The sequence below is a fragment of the Budorcas taxicolor genome, chromosome 8 (genome assembly GCF_023091745.1).
Source record: "Budorcas taxicolor isolate Tak-1 chromosome 8, Takin1.1, whole genome shotgun sequence".
NCBI lineage: Eukaryota > Metazoa > Chordata > Mammalia > Artiodactyla > Bovidae > Budorcas > Budorcas taxicolor.
The window spans coordinates 81,884,148-81,903,014 of NC_068917.1; the positions used below are offsets into that span (position 1 = coordinate 81,884,148).

The 18,867-nt window shown below is 41.8% G+C and overlaps 1 protein-coding gene across 1 annotated transcript in view; it reads right to left on the reverse strand.

Annotated features, from left to right (window-relative positions):
* The window catches only part of GOLM1 (golgi membrane protein 1), a 57,562-nt gene that overhangs the window by 7,418 nt on the left and 31,277 nt on the right, over positions 1 to 18,867 (reverse strand). The window contains exons 4-8 of the mRNA XM_052644894.1: positions 18,778 to 18,832; positions 15,402 to 15,504; positions 7,498 to 7,627; positions 2,305 to 2,464; positions 1,268 to 1,537 (exon numbers count right to left, since the gene is read on the reverse strand). Coding sequence (XP_052500854.1) covers positions 1,268 to 1,537; positions 2,305 to 2,464; positions 7,498 to 7,627; positions 15,402 to 15,504; positions 18,778 to 18,832 — 718 coding nt within the window. The remainder of the gene's footprint in view (positions 1 to 1,267; positions 1,538 to 2,304; positions 2,465 to 7,497; positions 7,628 to 15,401; positions 15,505 to 18,777; positions 18,833 to 18,867) is intronic.

The window sequence follows — 18,867 nt, forward strand, 5'->3', positions numbered from 1 at the left end:
TAATCAACTCAACATTAAAGGAAGGCATCACTGTTTGGAAACAGGTTTCTGGTTAATGGAGGTATCTGCTTAAAATGGTTCACTGCCCTGAGAGAAGGAAATGGAGTAGCTATTGTGAGTCAAAGGGTAAAATTTTTCCATCAAACATACAGAATTAGCTCATTTATCACTGCGTTCATCCCCAGAGAGAAGAGCAACCAGAAAAGATCAGGACAGGATGCAATCAAGAGACATACTCAGAGGGTTACTGTAAACATTTCATATCTGTATAAACAAGATCTTTTGTTTAAAAAGCATGCCTGGAAAAGTCAGCTCTAGTTCTACATCCCTGCACTAACTGCCTGAAGAGGAAACAAAGCCCAGGCCTGTGTGCCATGTGGCTTTATCCTACTAATCAGACCATTATAGCTGACCTTGAATTTCACAAGGTGTGACACATAGGCCCCCGCAGTAGCTCAGGCCTTCTGGCAGCTGTTATACCCTGTGACCAACTGCTGAGTGAGCTGAAACTTGAGTGCCGCTCTGATCAGCCCCCCAGAGTGTCATTTTTTTCTTTTTCCCTCCCCAATTATTTAACAGAAAACTTGTAAGAACATACTCTTCAGAAAATCAGGGTAACTTCTGCCAGTAAGTACTATCCCCACCTTCTATCACTTTATCAGGCTCAGCACACAGGTGTCTTCTAAGCACCCCTGGCTTAGCTAGGATTAAAATGTTTTCCGTCTTTCAGGGACCAAGATACATCCCAGAATATTCTGCTCATCTCAGTTTCCCACACTTTTCTTTAAAAAAGAGAAGTCAACCAGACCAGAAAGGTAAGACTCCCACGTCACTTTTCTGCAACGCTCAAACACGCATGACCCTCCATCTATCCGATCCTTCCATCTGTCCTTCCTTCCTCCTTCGGTTCACCAGGCACTGCCAGTGACATGGCAGGAGGAGATGGAGTGACAAGGAAAATGTGTGGGCTCTGCCTGCCAGGAGACCTATGTGGACTCTATGCTCAGCTCCCATCCAAGGTCTTCCACCTGGAAAGCCCTCTAGGCTCCCTGTGAATATGATTTCTACAAGTTCCAAGTGCTAGGAGCGCCTGGCCGTTCTGTCTTGCCTCCTGCCTGACAATGGAACCAAACAAACAGAACGAACTACCAAATGGCACTCTGCTGGCTGGTCATCTTCATGGGTGTCCGTTCTGCACCAGGAAGGACTTGGAGGGGGCTAGTGCCTGATGCAGAGGCGTGGGCAGTCCAGGGAGCCTCTCACCCACCTTCCTCGTCGGCATCCTGCCTCTCCTCCTGTCTGTCGCGGATGACGAGCTGGTCCCGTTCAGGGCCCTCCGCCTCTTGATTCTCCTGGCTGGCCAGCAGGGCAGCTGGGACCTGTGGGATTTGGCCCAGCTCTCCAGGTTCTCCATTGCCTTTTCCACCCACTTGTCTGTCTCCTTCCACCGCCTGTTCTTGGCCTGGCTCCTTCGGCAGTGCCAGGCTGTCCCTCTGAAGCTCCTCCTCGCTGACAACTTGAATTTCCTTGGTTTCCTCTGTGCATAGGACACAGTTTGCTGTGACCTCACCATACAAAACAGAAATCCTCAGACCACTCAATTCCCAGAGCCTTCCCAAGGACTGTGGATGGACGGGGTAGCTGATCATGTATGCCGTGGCCTAGCAGATGGCATCACTGACTCAATGGACATGAGTTTGAGCAAACTCCAGGAGATGGTGAAAGACAGAGAAGCCTGTTGTGTAACAGTCCATGGGGTTGCAAAGAATTGGACAAAACTGAGCAACTTAACAGCAGCAGACTCCAAGCCACTCTGTGCCTGGAGTATATCTTCAGAACCACAAGAAAGAGGAAATGGTGTAGAAAACAAATCCAGACCACGTCATCTGGATTGAGTGCATCCTGCAAGTGGAGGAGGCTGTATTGCCAGGCTTATCTGATCACCCTACTTGGGACCCAGAACCTGGGAGCCAGTGACAGCCACCCAGGACTCAGCCACGTCCCCTTAACTAAACAGTCCCACCACTGTCCTCAATAAAGGCACACCTAGACCTTCCTTTACCAAGCTGCCAAAGAACGAGGAAGTTTACAAGGGTGAGACGTCAGGAAGGCAGATAAAAGCCCCGTGGCCCTGAGTCCAGGTGCCCAGAGAGATAACTCACTGCCACCTGCAGCCTGACTACTGGGCTCCCCACAAGCAGTGAGCTCTGCATATTTGTATGGACTTGGGGGGCAGGAGTTGCTGCTGTGTTTTTGTTGGCACAGGGCCCTGAAGACAGCATGTCACTGGCAAGCTTCACTTACCTTTCTCACCTTGTCTCTTCAAATCGAAAGCCACCTCGGAGCTAGGGGCTGGTGTCTGGGGCTCACTGTGGCTGGGCATGTTTCCTCTTGCTTCTGGCACCTCTGCCTGGGGCGGGCCTGCCTCCTGCGGCCTGGGCTGGGGCTCACCGGGGGCTCGGGGCTGAAACAGGAACACAGGTGGTCAGGGCAGCAGCTCTGTGACCATGAACCTTCAACAACCCTGAGCAATGCAATGGACCACTGCAACCTTCTGATGAACAAGCACATGGAAACCCCGACTAATGCCATACCCTACCCTGGTCATGCCCTACCATCTGGCATAAAGCAGAGATCTGAGCCTGGGCCCATATCTCCCAGAAAAAAAACTTTTAATATTGGATTAACAGATAGGCAGAAGGTCAACAAGGAAAGAGAAGGCTTGAACACGACAAACCACCCAAGCAGACATCTATAGAGACCCAACCCAACAAGAGCAAAACACACACAAATGTGTATTCTTCTCAAGTGCATGTGGACTGCTCTCCAGGACAGACAGATGCTAGACCACAAAACAAACCTCAACAAACGTTAAATGACTGAACTCATACAATGTACGGTCACCAATCACAATGGAATGAAATTATAAAGCAGCAACAGAATGAAGTTGAGAAATTCACAAATATTTGGAAACTAGACAACACACTCCTAAAATAACCAGTGGGTCAAAGAAATCACAAGGAAAACTAGAAAATACCTTGAGAAAAATTAAAATGAAAACACAACACACCAAACTTCTGGAAGGCAACTAAAGCAGTGCTTAAAGGGAAATTTTCAGGCCTATCTCAAGAAAAAAGACAGATCTTAAATCAATAACCTAGTCTCCCACCTTAAGACATTTGAAAAAAGAAGAAAAAAACTAAACCTAAAGCAAGGAAGGATATAGTAAAGATTAGAACAGGAATTAATGACATACGTAAAAGAAAAACAAAGAAAATGAACAAAACCAAAAGTTAGTTCTTGAAAGATGAACAAATTTGACAAGCTTTAGCTAGATTAATTAAAAATAATTTCAAATTACTAACATCAAAAAGAGGGTAACACTACCAACCCTTACACAAATTAAAAAATTGTATTATAAGGAAATACCAAGAACTGTTTGCCAACAAGTTTGATAACTTAGCTAAAACAGACAAGTTCCTAGGAAGACACATACTACCAAAACTCATTCAAGAAGAACTAGAAAATCTGAGCAGATTGTAACAAGAGACTGAAGTACTAATTTACAATTTTCCCCCTAAAAAAGCCCAGTTTCAAATGGCTCCCGTGGTAAATTCTACCAAGCATTTAATACTAAATCTTCCCAAACTCTTCCAAAAACAGAATAGAAAGGAATACTCCCCAACTCATTCTATGAGCCCAATAATGACCCTGATACCTAAGCCTGACAAGATATTACAAGAAAATAAAACTATAGACCTAATGTGAACAAAGACCCCCAAATCATCAACAAAATAATAGTAAATTAAATCATGTGACACACAAAAGGATTATACACCATGGCCAAGTAGGATTTTCCCCATCAATGCCAAGGTTTAACATCAAAAGTCAATTAATATAATACTATGTCAACAGTGTAAAGGATAAAAAACACAATCATCCTAGTAGATGCAGAAAAAACACTGGCAAAATTCAACAGCTTTTCTTCATAAAAACACTCAAAAAATTATGAATAGAGGGGAGCTTCCTCAACTTGATAATGTGCATCTATGAAAAATACATAGGCATACCATGAATATATCACAGGTTCAGTGAGGCAAATATCACAATAAAGTGAGTCACACCAATTTCCTGGTATCCCAGTACATATGAAAGCTATGTTTACACTATTCTGTAGTCTATCAGGGATACAGCACCATGTTCAAAAACTGTACTACCTTAACTAAAAAATACTTTACTTTCTAAAAATATCAAAAATTACAAGAGTAACATCAAGACCCCTGATCATAGATTCCTATAACAAATATAATAATAATGAAAAAGTCTGAAATATTTTAAGAATTACCAAAAAGTGACAAAGAGACATGAAGTGAGCAAATGCTGTTGGAAAAAAATGAAGCCAATATATCTGCTCAACACATGGTTGCCACAATCCTTCAATATGTAAAAAACACAAACATCTGTGAAGCACAATAAAATGCGGTATGCTTGCACAGCTAACACCAGACTTAAGAGTGAAAGAGTTAAAAGCTTTCCTCCTATGATCAAAAAGAAGACAAGGATGTCTATCCTCACCACTTACATTTAACATTATACTGGAGGTTCTAGCTAGGGCTGCTGCTGCTAAGTCACTTCAGTCGTGTCCGACTCTGTGAAACCCCATAGACAGCAGCCCACCAGGCTCCCCCGTCCCTGGGATTCTCCAGGCAAGAACACTGGAGTGGGTTGCCATTTCCTTCTCCAATGCATGAAAGTAAAAAGTGAAAGTGTTGCTCAGTCGTGTCCAGCTTTTAGCGATCCCATGGACTGCAGCCTACCAGGCTCCTCCATCCATGGGATTTTCCAGGCAAGAGTACTGGAGTGGGGTGCCATTGCCTTCTCCGCTAGCTAGGGCTATTAGGTGATAAAAAGAAACATCCAGATTGGAAAAGAAGATGCAAAACTACCTCTATTTTTAGATGACATAATCTTGTATTCAGAAAATCCTAAGGAATCACCAAAAAATACTACTTGAACTAATAAACAAGTTCAGAAAGGCTGATAGATACAAGATCAATATAAAAAATGAATTATCCACACACTAGCAATAAACAGTTGAAAATGACATTAAGAAAACAATTCCATTTATAACAGCATCAAAAATATTTAGAAATAAATTGAACAAAAGAATTGCAAGAATTCTGAAAACTACAAAACATAATTGAAAAGATTTTTAAAGGACTTAAAGAAATGGAAAGAAATCCCACATTCACACATCAGAAGACAGGATGTTAAACTGGCAACATTTCCCAAAGGGACTTACAGACTATAATCTCTGTCCAAATCCCACCTGGCTTGAAGACACTGACAAGCAGATCCAAAAATTCACATAAAAAGTCATCCAGTGCAGAACAGCCAAAAAAATCTTGAAAAAGAACAAAGTTGGAGCAGTCAAAGCTGCTGATTTCAAAGTTTATTACAGAAATACAGTAATCCAGACTGTGTAGTGTGGACATAAGGATAGAAAAAGAGATCAAAGGAACAGACGGAGAGTCCAAAAACAGACCCTCATCTTTACAGTAAACTGATTTTTCTGACAAGGATGCCAAGGCAACTCAGTGGGGAAAAGAATTGTTTTTTGGTGTGTTTTTTTTTTTTTCCAACAAATGGTGTTGAGACAACTGGATATCCACATGCAAAATAATAAAGTTGAACCACTACCTCACATCATATGCAAAATTAACTCAATATGAATCACAGGACTAAACAGAAGAACTAAATGCTAAGAACTTTACAAGTCTCAGGAGAAAAAGCAGGAAGAAATCTTCATGATGCTAGGTTAGGTAAAGCAGTTTTAGATATGACACCCAGAGAACAAACAGCAAAAGAAATAGATAAACTAGACTTAAAATTAGTAACTTCTCCACTGCAATGAACACCATCAAGAAAGCGAAATGATAACTCACAGAATGGGAAAAAATATTGGCAAATCATCACCTAATATCTCTATATGAATATATAAAGAACTCTAACAACTCAACAATAAAAATAACTCAATTTCAAAATGGACAAAGGATACAATTTACAATTTATCCAAAGAGAAATTACAAACAGCCAACAACGCATAATGAAAAGACTCAATATCATCAACGATTGAGAAATGCAAGTCAAAGCCACAATGAGAGAGCACTGCACACCTACTAAAATGGTTATAATGAAAAAGACAAATGTAACAACAAGAGCTAGCAAGGATGTGGAAAAACTGGTACCCTCCATGGGGTCGCTAAGAGTCGGACACGACTGAGAGGCTTCACTTTCACTTTTCACTTTCATGCACTGGAGAAGGCAATGGCAACCCACTCCAGTGTTCTTGCCTGGAGAATTCCAGGGACGGGGGAGCATGGTGAGCTGCCGTCTCTGGGGTCGCACAGAGTCGGACACGACTGAAGCGACTTAGCAGCAGCAGCAGCAGCATAAACTGTTGGTAGGAATGTAGAAGGGCATGATCACTTTCCGAAACAGTATGGCAGTTTCTCAATACACTGCGGAGAGTTACCACACGATCCAACAATTTCACTCCGGGTATATACCTAAAAGTAACGAAAGCCTATGTTCACACAAAAATGTGTGCATGGGCATTCACAGCAGCATTATTCACAGTAGCCAAAAAGTGGAAATAACCAAAATGCCCATCAACTGACAAATAAATAAACAAAATACAGTACAGTCATACAATGGAATATTATTCAGCCATATAAAGTAAGTATTCATACATGCTACAACACGGATGAATCCTGAAAGCTATATGAAAGTAACTGATAAATGTTATTGTCCGCCATAAATAAATGTCATATATAAGTGTCCAGATAAGGCAAATCTATAAGACAGAAAATAGATCACAGCTCATCTAAGCCTCCAGGAACTGGAAGTAAAAGGGGAGTGAGCTAATGGGTATAGGATTTCTTTGGGGAGTTATGAAAAGGTTCTAAAATTGACTGTGATGATGACTCCATCATAGTGTGATGATGATGACTTCCCATTTGTGAATATACTAAAACCACTGAACTGTAAATATTACATAGGTGACTCTATGGTAGGTGAAATATATCTCAATAAAATGGCTACATTTAAAATAAAGATCCCCCAGAAGGCTTTGAGCAGCACTTCCATAGGCTGTGCTTACACAGGAGGCAGCCTGACAGCATGGCTCGGGTCAGCTCCATCACTGACCAGGTGCGCTGACCTTGGGACAGTATTTGACCACCTCCATGGGCCTCAGCGCCCTCAAAACAGGAAAACAAAAACAACCCTCTCCCAGGGTGGCTGTGAGCTTTAAATGAAGCAATCTCCATACAGCCTGGAGCACAGCATACTCAGTCAGAGACCCTACGCCCTGAGACCAGGCTGTTGTGTCTCAGGAAATCAGAGCAAACTAGACAGCAGATAAAGGAACAGGATGCCTGAAGAGAGGGCAGCAAGACCTTTGTAAGATTCCTGGCAGAAAAAGCCCAGGATTACCTGCTGGCTTTGGTCCTTCTGTTCATTTAGATCACGCGAAGGTATGGCCTCATTTCCCTTCCTGGTGACTTCTTCTATTCTCTCTTCACACTGCTCCTTCACCTCTTTCATCTGACTGATGCACTGGTTCCTGTGAAGGTGGAAGAAAGCAAAAGAAAAGGACAGCTGTTCAGAGACACTATTTAAGTTTGGCCCTGCTGTGACGGTGAAATCCAATTCCCAGACAGACACAGCTCATCTCTTTCTTGCTTCCTGCACTTCATCTGAAAAAGACACTGAGGCAGAGCAACAGTATGTTTCAGTTATTAAATGACATGAAAACTGGAGTCAACTGAAACTTCCAAAAAATATGTCATATTGTTCTAAAATAAATGAACTTAACTGGTTAAAAAAAGTCTTTTTAATATAATCTGTGGCATAATAAAAAACATGTGATCTTTGTCCCCAACTATCGGCACAGAGCTCCTACAACCCTTGGAATTTCCTGAGTAATAGTGTCTTCTGCTATACATGAGCCCCTGCACACCATACCTGAATTCATGCTAAGGAGCTGACTTACTGAGAGGAGCCTACACAGCTTCAGGATGGGGGCTGGTGGCCACGGGAGCCAACTGTATAACGAGAGGGTTGGAGCTTACAGCCCCATTTTCTAGGATGGAGGGAGAGACTGGAGATTGAGTTCAATCATATGGCCATTCAACCAGTCATGCCTATGCAATAAAACCTCAGATAAGCACCCTAGATGATAAGGCTTGGCAAGCTTCCCATTTGGTGAACATCTCTGTGAACCAGTAAGGAGGCAACCCGACTCTAACAGAAGCTCCTGCCTAACCCCTACTTCCACCCTAGGCCTTGCCTCATGAGTCCCTACCACTCAGTGCTTGCTAAGTTGTATCCTTTATAATAAAACTGCAATTGTAAACACAGAGCTTTCCTGAGCTCTAGCGAGTTATTGATCCTGAGGGGGTTGTGGGAAGCCCTGAATCTGTAGCTAGCCAGGCAAAAAGTGCATGTGGCCTGGGGCCCCAAGAACTACGGCCAGCATCCAAAGGAGGGGCAGTCTTGCGGGACTGAGCCCCGTAACATGGGGTTTGTGCTAACTCTTGGTGGTGTCAAAACTGAATTGGATTTCCGTTTGGGGAAGACAGAATAGAAGTATTTTTCACTATTCCTCCACTAAGCACAGCTAGAACTCTGGACATGATATTTTCAACAAACAGAAGAAGACTCTGAAAGATGGAGTGATGAAGGCAGACTGGTTAGGGACCTCAGGATCTAGAACAACACAGTGGTGTACCTGGAGAGTACATGGAAAGCCTGCATTTCCACCCAACTCTGACACTAACAAGGTTCCCCTCCCTCTCCCCAGACAGTGGTGTCATGTCAGTAAACAGCCAGGCTTTCACCACCAACTGCTTAGAGGTGTCAAAGATCATTCATCATATCAAGAACCAGGAAGATCTTATATTGAATGAAGAGAGACAACCAACAGATACCAAACCAATATAACAGGGAAGTTGAAATGATCTGACAAAGATTTTAAAGCAGTCACTTCATTAGAAATGTTTCAATGAGTAATTAAAACATGCTTGGAACAAATGAAAAATTTAATAGTTTCATCGAAGAAATAGAAAGTTTCAGCAAAGAAGAGAAGACATAAAGAAGAACCAAATGGAAACTTAATGCAATAATTAGAATTTTAAAACTCAGAGTAGGTAAAGAACCAATGAACTGGAAGATACAACAGACGTCACCTAATCTAAACACAGAGAGGAAACAGACTTAGGGAAGAAAAAGGACAAAGCTTCGTGGACCTACATGACAATTACAAAGGACCTAACATTCACGTCATCAGATCTGTGTAAAAGGTCTTCTCAGCAGGTCCACATAACTAGTCACTTTCACACTGGTCCTCAAGATACTACTCTTAACTTGCTACCCTCCATGACTAAATGATACTATCTGCCCTGCCCAGGTCACTCTGAGCTTGCCAGGTTCTTTCTCTCCTAAATTATCTCATCTTCCTTCTCAGCTCCTTATTGCTTAGGACTCAATTTTTAATAGCCTCTCCTAAGAAGTCTTTTTTGGAGGGGTAACAGATAAGCATTGATGAAAATGATCTAGGTTAAAAAACAATATTTAAAGAGACAGGCACCTTCAAAAAGTATGTAAGTTAGCTTCAGGTCTGGCTAGGTGAAACAAAAAGGCCAAAAGATAGCACTTTATATTTCCCTCACATAAAAGTAGATCAGGTTAGTATGGCAGCTTGGAGTCATTACAAATTCAGGTTTCTCTTTCAGTTTTAAAATCCTAGCAGTGGTTTCTATCCCCCATGATTACCTCATGACCCAGGATGGCTACAAGTAGTCCAGCCATCTTGTGTGAAGCCCAGGCAACAGGAAGGAAGGAGGAGAAAAGGCAAAGAAAACGGATGTGCACTGACCTATCCTCAGATTCAGAAGTTTCCCTGTAAGTCCCACCCCACAATCTCCTTTCCCCACTGACCAGAATTTAATCACCTGGCCATATCCAACTGCAAGGAGGGACTAGAAATGTAGTATTTTTCTGGTATAAAGATAAATGGATGGATAAGTACTGACCAGTCTTTGCCACTGAGAGCTTCAGAATGTTTTGAGTTACAAAACATTGATAAAATAATTGAAGAGTGTCCCAGGTTAAGAACACAACCAATTACATACTATTATGTTAATTTACAAGGATTAGAGTTGAAGACAGCAGTACAAATTTATGTTTAATTTAAATATAGATAGACACATACAGAAGTATTTACCAATATATAACACAAGCTAGTATACACATACATATATCTCTCTGCTCCATCATCTGAGAGGCCCTAGTAGCAATGATAGCCCAGTTGCAAAAAGCACACCCAGTATCCAGATCTTGGTTTCTGAAACACCATTCTCCAATGAAGAGAACAAGGACTCCCTGGAGAAATGGTTGACTGGATGACTCTAGGACTGGGGCAAGAAATATAGCAAAATGAGTCTGAAGCATCTTTTGGTGCCAGATTATAAAAAAGTAATTTAAAAGAGGGGTGGAAAGACAAACCCACAATATCACAAATATGTCAACTGGATAAAGGAACTAACTGAAAAAAATTCCCAATGGCCAAAGCTGGAAAATTTTAAGAAAAATAAATAAATTAGTATTGGATTATAACCTAAAGTATAAAATAAACATCCACTAATCCATACTGATATCAATCATTAGACAAACAAGAAGAGTCACAGCTCCTGTGCAGGAAAATTCCAGACAACTTCATGCAGACACACCATCCTTAGGGAAGTGGAGCATAATTTCCCAATCTTTAAGCATAGTGAATTTCTTCCAAAGATTACAGCATGAAAGGAGAAAAAACAGAGTAAATTTACAATGGAAAAACCTGATAAACATAACCTCAATCAGATGCTCAACAGTGGTAAGTCATACTGATGCACGTACCCCTGATGTGAAGCCGTGAGAATGGCATCTCACCTCTGTGGCCTTCCCCGAAAAAATGGGTTGCCCCTGTTTCACCATGAGAAAAACATGAGATACATCCCAACTGAAGGGCATTCTACAAACTATCTGGACAGCACTCCTCAAAACTATCAAGATCATAAAAAAATAAGTAAAGCCTGATGAAACATGATAAATACAGCATGATTACCACACTCTCTGCCTGGCATATAAGAAAAAACCTATAATGAGCCATGCCGTGATCTGTGTGCCTTATTATTAGTGAATCTCAGTTTTCATGTTGACATGTTAGACTCCTTTTATATTGTGTAAATCCAGGAAGTAATTATATAAGCTTGGATTAAAACAACTATGCAACTTGTTAAGTTGTACAAGACTTGTGGACTTTGCTAATTTAATAATGCCACTTGTAAAGTTAGGTTACCCCTAATTAAACAAATAAATTCTTGAAAGTTAAAAAAAAGTAAAGCCTGAGAAACTATCACAGCCAAGAGAAGCCTAGGGAAATATAACAGATCAATGTAATGCATCCCTGGAACAGGAAGAGGGCAAAACTAGGGAAAAACTGAAGAAACACTGAGTAGAGATGGACTTCAAGATAAAAATAAGGCATATATATTGGGTAATCAATCCTGACAGGTACTTCATACTAACACAAAATATGAACAACAGGAATCTGGTGTGGGTTGTACAGGAACTTCCTGTACTGTCTCTACAATAAGACTGTAAATCTAAAGCTGTTCAAAAATTTTTAATTTATTTTTAAAAATTAAAAATTGAATTGGAGAACATCCGACTGGTGTCAGAAAGTTATTACCGGGACATATAATCTAATTCAGCCTGAACTCTCAATTAGATATTTCAAGATATCACTTCAGCTTCCTGCCTACAATTTATTTTATGAGTATTTCAAAGTGTCAGAGCTATGAAGTAATTGAATTACCCACTTGTACAAATAAGAAAGCCAGAAATAACCAATGTAGGTGAGGGTGTGGAGAAAAGGGAACCCTTGTACCCTACTGGAGAAGGACATGGCAACCCACTCCAGTATTCTTGCCTGGAGAATCCCATGGACAAGGAGCCTGGTGGGCTACAGTCCACGGGGTCACAAAGAGTCAGATACGACTGAGTGTCTAACACTAGTACCCTATTGGTGAGAATATAAATTGGTACAACCACTACAGAAAATAGTACTGTGGTTTCTCAAAAAACTAAAAAGAGAACTACCATATGACCAATTTTACAGAAAAAAACAAAACCATTAATTCAAAAAGACACATGCATCCCAATGCTCACAGCAGCATTATTTACAATTGCCAAGATATGGAAGCAACCTGCTGCTGCTGCTAAGTCGCTTCAGTCGTATCCGACTCTGTGCGACCCCAGAGATGGCAGCCCACCAGGCTCCCCCATCCCCGGGATTCTCCAGGCAAGAACACTGGAGTGGGTTGCCATTTCCTTCTCTAATGCATGAAAGTGAAAAGTGAAAGTGAAGTCGCTCAGTCGTGTCCGACTCCTAGCGACCCCACAGACTGCAGCCTACCAAGCTCCTCCATCCATGGGATTTTCCAGGCAAGAGTACTGGAGTGGGGTGCCATTGCCTTCTCCGATGGAAGCAACCTAAGAGTCCTAATAGATGAATAGATAAAAAGTGCGATACATATATGTGTGGGTGCACACAGGAATACTACTCAGTAATTTTAAAAAAATGAAATTCTATCGTCTTCAGCATATGGATGGACCTGGAGGGCATTATGCTAACTGAAATAAGTCAGAGAAAGACAAATACTGTATGATACCACTTCTATGTTGCATCTAAAAAATACAACAGGCTACTGAATATAATAAAAAGAAGCAGATTCACAGATATAAACTAGTTACCAGTGGGGAGAGGGAAAGGCAGAGGGGAAATTTAGGAGAAACACAGTGGAAAGAGAGAGGTATAAACTATTGGGTATAGATAGGTATATATCGTACAACACAGGGAATCTAGCCATTATTTTGTAATAACTATAAAAGGAAACAGTACTGGGTTATAATCCAGTTCTACAATTATAAAAATTGTGTAACTTTTTAAATTTAAAATTATTCCCAGTATAAAAATACAGAAAATACCAAAGAGAGAGATAAGAATGTGAGGGTTCCAGTAGTCTTGTTATACATTTGTTTGGAGTTTCAGACAGAGAAGCAAGGGAGGATGGGGTCAGAAAGCACTGTAAGACAGAATGGCTGGAAATTATTCAGAATTGATAAAAAAGAAAAAAGATCTCAACAGACTTGAAAAAATAAATATTTCCCCAAAAAAGAAACAGCAATTAAATAAATACATACACACACATACATACAAATAAGGAAGCTAGGTGATCAGACCAACATTGACCAGGGTCACAGAGACAGAATGAGGTAAGGCTGAACCCAGAAACCAGACTGAGCAGGGCTCTCTCTATCCCCTGGCTGCCTCTCTGGAGCTGCAGGTATTTCAGAGCCAAGTGTAACTGTACTCAACCTCTAACTCTTGTAACAACCCTTTAGTTCAAAGGACTTAACTGGGTCTCAGAGTACCACACACAGAAGGGCATCAGAACTGCAGAAAAAAAGGGAAGACAGAGCATCTGACCTTGGACAGCAATACAGAGATCAAGGAAAGACCTGGTGAAACCTTCATGGAAATAAAATTCTCAGGAACATGCAAGCCACAGGAGGTGGACACGTGCACAGTAGCCTAAACAGAACAAATAAAAAGAAGTCTGTGCAAGGAAAGAACAAAATGTGTGCAATTCACTGTGATCAAACAACTTCCCAGAAGCTCAGGATTGGCAATGAGCAGGTGCACAGCCACTTCCAAACTGGTAAATCTACAAAAGGGAAATACTGTTTTCACCTGCTCTCAGCCCTTCCAAAATCAAGTACAAAGAGCCTTGCACAAGATTACGGCATCCGGTCCCATCACTTCATGGCAAACAGAAGGGGAAAACACAGAAGCAGTGTTGGGCTTCCAAAATCACTGAGGACGGTGACTACAGCCATGAAATAAAAAAATGCTTGCTCCTCGGAAGGAAAGCTATGACAAACCTAGACAATGTATTAAAAAGATAAACATCACTTTGCCAACAAAGGTCTGTATAGTCAAAGCTATGGCCATCCACAGATGTAAGAGTCAGACCACTGAAGAAGGCTGAGCACCGAAGAACTGATGCTTTCAAATCGTGGTGCTGGAGAAGACTCTAGAGAGCTCCCTGGACTGCACGGAGAGCAGACCAGCCAGTCCTAAAGGAAAGCAACCCTGAATATTCATTGGAAGTTCTGTTACTGAAGCTGAAGCTCCAATACTTTGGCCCCGGAATGTGAAGAGCTGACTCTAAAAAGACCCTGATGCTGGGAAAGATTAAAGGCAAAAGGAGAAAGGAGCAGCAGAGGATGAGATGGTTGGATAGTATCACTAACTCAATGGACATGAACTGGAGCAAACGCTGGGAGATAGCGGAGGACAGAGGAGCCTAGAATGCTACAGTCCATGAGGTCACAAAGAATCAGACACAACTTAGCGAACTGAACAATAACAACACATCAAAGAATAAAGAGGGCTGCGGTCATGGGCAGCTGGTTGCCTCTGAATCCCAAATTTCCTGTGTCTGGGGTATATACTTTCTATGAAGGAAAAGGGAGAGAAAAATAAACAGACTACAACTTTATTCTCTACCCTCTAAATTGGTTTTTACTATCTTACTAAGGGGTTTAGCTGAACTTTTTAAATGTTTATTGTTTTGACCACAAAAGTACTCTGATATGCATAAGTATAGAGTTTTTGTATGCTACTAAAGTCATTAGCTTAAAACAGACTGTCCTAACTATATGCTGGCGATCTAATGTACAGCATGGTGACTACAGTTAATAATAATGCATTTTATACTTGCAATTTGCTAGATCTTAAGTGTTCTCACCATACACATAGAGGTAAAGACGGGATTATGGATGATTTTGAGTATCATTTCACAATGTATAGGTATATCAAAATATCATGCTTTTATGTCTTAAAATACATGCAATGATTATTTGTCAATCCTAACTCAATAAAGTTAAAAAAAAAAACCTCCATTCTCACTGCAAAAATTTGGAAAGTGACTTAAAAGCCTCAAGAAAACAAAATGTCCATAATACCAATGCCGAGTGATAAATTACATGAATATTATACCAAACTCCTTAAAGTCTATGACTTTGACTTAGGTCACATCTGAGCACTTTTGGAACACATTTATAAAGGCTTTCGATTACTGATTTAACTAGTACACCTGCACTTTACAGAGTTCTCAGCTATGTATTTTACAGTACATGGAGTTAGTCATTTCCTGCTAAGGAGAAGTGCCCTCTTGTACGATGGCTAACAGCCCCTGAGCGGCGCAACTTGATGCGGACAAACTTACAGGTCGTAGGAGAACTTCCTCTCCAGGTTGGTCTGGTTCTTCTGAAACTGGAGGACCTCCTGTTGCAGCCTGCCATAATTCTTCTGCAGGGCCTTTAACTGGTCTAAACCAAGAGGAGCACACAAAATGACTGGGGTCGCTGGCACGGCCATCCTGAGCACAGCAGACACACCAACACCCACCATGGGAACACAAGGGGCCGGGGCACCAAGAGAGCAAGGAGGGGAAAAAGGAAGCAATGAGGCCAGGGCCCCACCCCAGGAACCTCCCCACTCTGATCAGGGAAGCAGCCCAGAAGGTGTGTGATCCTATAGGAGCCAGGACCCTGATTCCTTCCCACACGTTTCTCCTAAATGTCCTTTTGACCTCCAACCCTTACAATGCATCAGGAGGTCCTACTGCCTGTTTCCCTCCTAGACATCATACACCCTGAACTGCTCACAATGCTGCTCTCAGCAGCTCCATATCCTTCAGTCTGGAAAATCGATTTTGACACCTCGTCAGCAGCCTCTCCTACGTAATCCCTCCACCCCCCATCCTCAGCCACAGGCTACCTGCCAGTATCCTTCTCCTGTTATTTGCTCACAGCCCAGTTATTCTCTGAGGCCCCCTGTGCACTCAGTCTCCCGACCCTCCTGTTTGGGAAACAATAGCTTTCTTTGAGGAAATCCATCAGCCCCATGGCTGCAGCCCTGGCTCGTAAAAGCTCTGCAGAAAAAGCAGCAGCTCACTGACCAACAACCAAGCTGGGGGCAGAAGGAAAAAGTGCCACAAAGGTGACACCAGAATGGGCTGAGGGCAGCGACGAGGGCCTGGGACACAGCCCTGGACAGACACCTGAGCTTCCCCAAGGTCTGTCACCACAGCTCTAGACCTGCAAGGTTCTTGGGGCAGTGCGGAGAGGGGAGACGCGTGTGCTGGCGGGAGTGGTTTAAAATTTTTAAAAAGTGAAAGACACCCTGAACTGCTGATACACACTGCAACATGGATCCACCTCAAAAGCATTCATTTATACGACATGCTTGAAAAGACAAAACTAAACTACGGGGGAGTAGAGAATGTTTCACTGGGTGCCTAAGGCTGAAGTGAGGGCGGTGGGGAGGAATTCCTGGAGCGGGACATGAGCTGCATCTTGACTTTATGTCAAAATACACTGAAAGGTACACTACAAAGGGTGAACTTTATTGTGTATAAATTATACTTCAATAAACCTAACCTAAAAAAAAAAAATTTCGTAGCAAACCAAACCCAGGACGAGGGAATACTTACTCAGCAATAAAAAAGGAATGGACTATTTACTGCAGCCCCAACGGCATGGATGAATTTCAAGATAATTATGCTGAGTGAAGGAAGGTTCACAAAAAAAGGTGTATGCCATCTGATATATACAAAATCATAAAAATTACAGACTAATCTAGAGGGACAGAAAGCAGATCAGACAGGGCCTCAGGAGGACTATCAAGGGGCACAAAGTAGCTTCTTGGGGTGATAGACATGTTCACTGTGTTGATACTGTGGTGGTTTCCTGAAGAGCCACTCATGTCAAAACTGGTGGGACTGCACTTTAAACATGTGCAGGGGACTTCCCTGGTGGTCCAGTGGTTAAGAATCCACCTTCCAATGCAGGGGACGCAGGTTCGATCTCTAGTTGAGGAACTAAGATACCACATGCCACGGGGCAACTAAGTCCATGTGCCATAACTGAAGAAACCTTGCAGGCTATAACAAAGACCCAGTGCAGCCAGAATAATTAAATATGTGTAGTTTATTGTATGTAAATCACACCTGATTAAAGCTGTTTAAAATGCTAAGTGTAAGAAAGGCTGCAGGCTGTATGCCATACTTGAGGACAGACCATCAGGTCATCAACTCTGAGAAACCCTGGCAGTCAACTAACCCATTTAACTTAGTGTAACTCTGCATTTCCCCTATTAATATTCTTAGAAGCTGGTCTGGAATTAGAATTCTAGACCAGCACTGCTGTAAAGGACTATAATATAAGCCACACAGATCATTTAAAATTCCCTAGAACCACATTTTTAAAAAGCAAATAAAATCAGGTGAAATTAATTTTAATAATATATTTCATTAAACCCAACAGATCCAAAATATGATCATGGCAACATAGAATTAATGTTAAAAAAAAAAGAATAAAACATTTTATACTCTTTTTTTTAGTACTATGTCTTTGAAACCTGTGTGTATTTTACAGTTATAGCACATCTCAATTCAGATGTTAAAGAGGAATTGGGACTTCTTGATCTGAATTTAGATTTCATAATATATACAGTTAAAATAATACTGGTATAAGTAAGTTGTCCCAAAGATACTTAAGCTTCCCAATAGCTGAGACAAGTATCAGTTTTAATTTTAAATTGCAGAAAAGTAAAAATTAAAGCTCCAGTTCTTCTGTCCCATGAGCCACATCACAAATGTTTACTGCCCAAACGAGTCCCACATAGTGGGTCTCAGGGCTACTATTCTGAAGCCCAGTTCTAGATTGACCTTCCCATCTTAGAAGTGGACACTGAGGCTGAAGGCAGAGTTTCCTAACTAGGGGCACAGGCGAGACCAGGGTCAGGCCAAGGATCACAGGACCCAGTGCTCCCTTCACCAGGTAGGAAGGCTGCAGTGGACCCTCTGGGCCCCCTGGCCATACCACACAGAGGGGCTCATCCCACCTCCACCTTCTCCCCTGCTGCGGAAGGGCCCAAAGAAGAACAAACTGGCTGCCAAGCTGAGTGAGAGCAGCAGAGATACGCAATTAAAGTGGGCTGTATCACTTTTATATAAATTTCATGAAGAAAATCTGAATTCAGGATGACCCAATGAAAAGAGAGCATACGTGTATCATATATACATAATATGTATATATATAAAACAGATGACACATGTATCATATATATATTTCTTAATGTATCAAAAATAAGAATCTGAAATCTTCTCATAACAGCTTGCAATGTATTCAGTAACACTGTAAAAAGGTAAAGAGATACAGTTGGCAAAAAGAATAAAGAACAAAGATTACTCAATTGCTCCAACACTACCCATCATCAGGGCTTCCCTGGCGGCTCAGTCGGTGAAGAATGTGCCTGCGATGGAGGAGACCTGGGTTCGATCCCTAGGTCAGCAAAATCCCCTAGAGAAGGGAATGGCTACCCACTCCAGTATTCTTGCCTGTACAATCCCATGGACACAGGAGCCTGGCGGGCTACAGTCCACAGCATTGCAAAGAGTCAGACATGATTAAGCAACTAACACTTTCACTTTCTACCCATCATCATATTTCAATAAGAGACCCTAGAATAGGATGGAGGAAAGGTGGGTTTTTCCTAACAAACCTGACATCTGGTGTAAAGTGGGGAGTGGAACTCACCTTGCAAGGTTCTGATGAGCCTCTCGCCTGTGGTGATGTTATTCACTAAAACGGCCTGCAAAGAAGATAAACACATAAAATGAAACACTG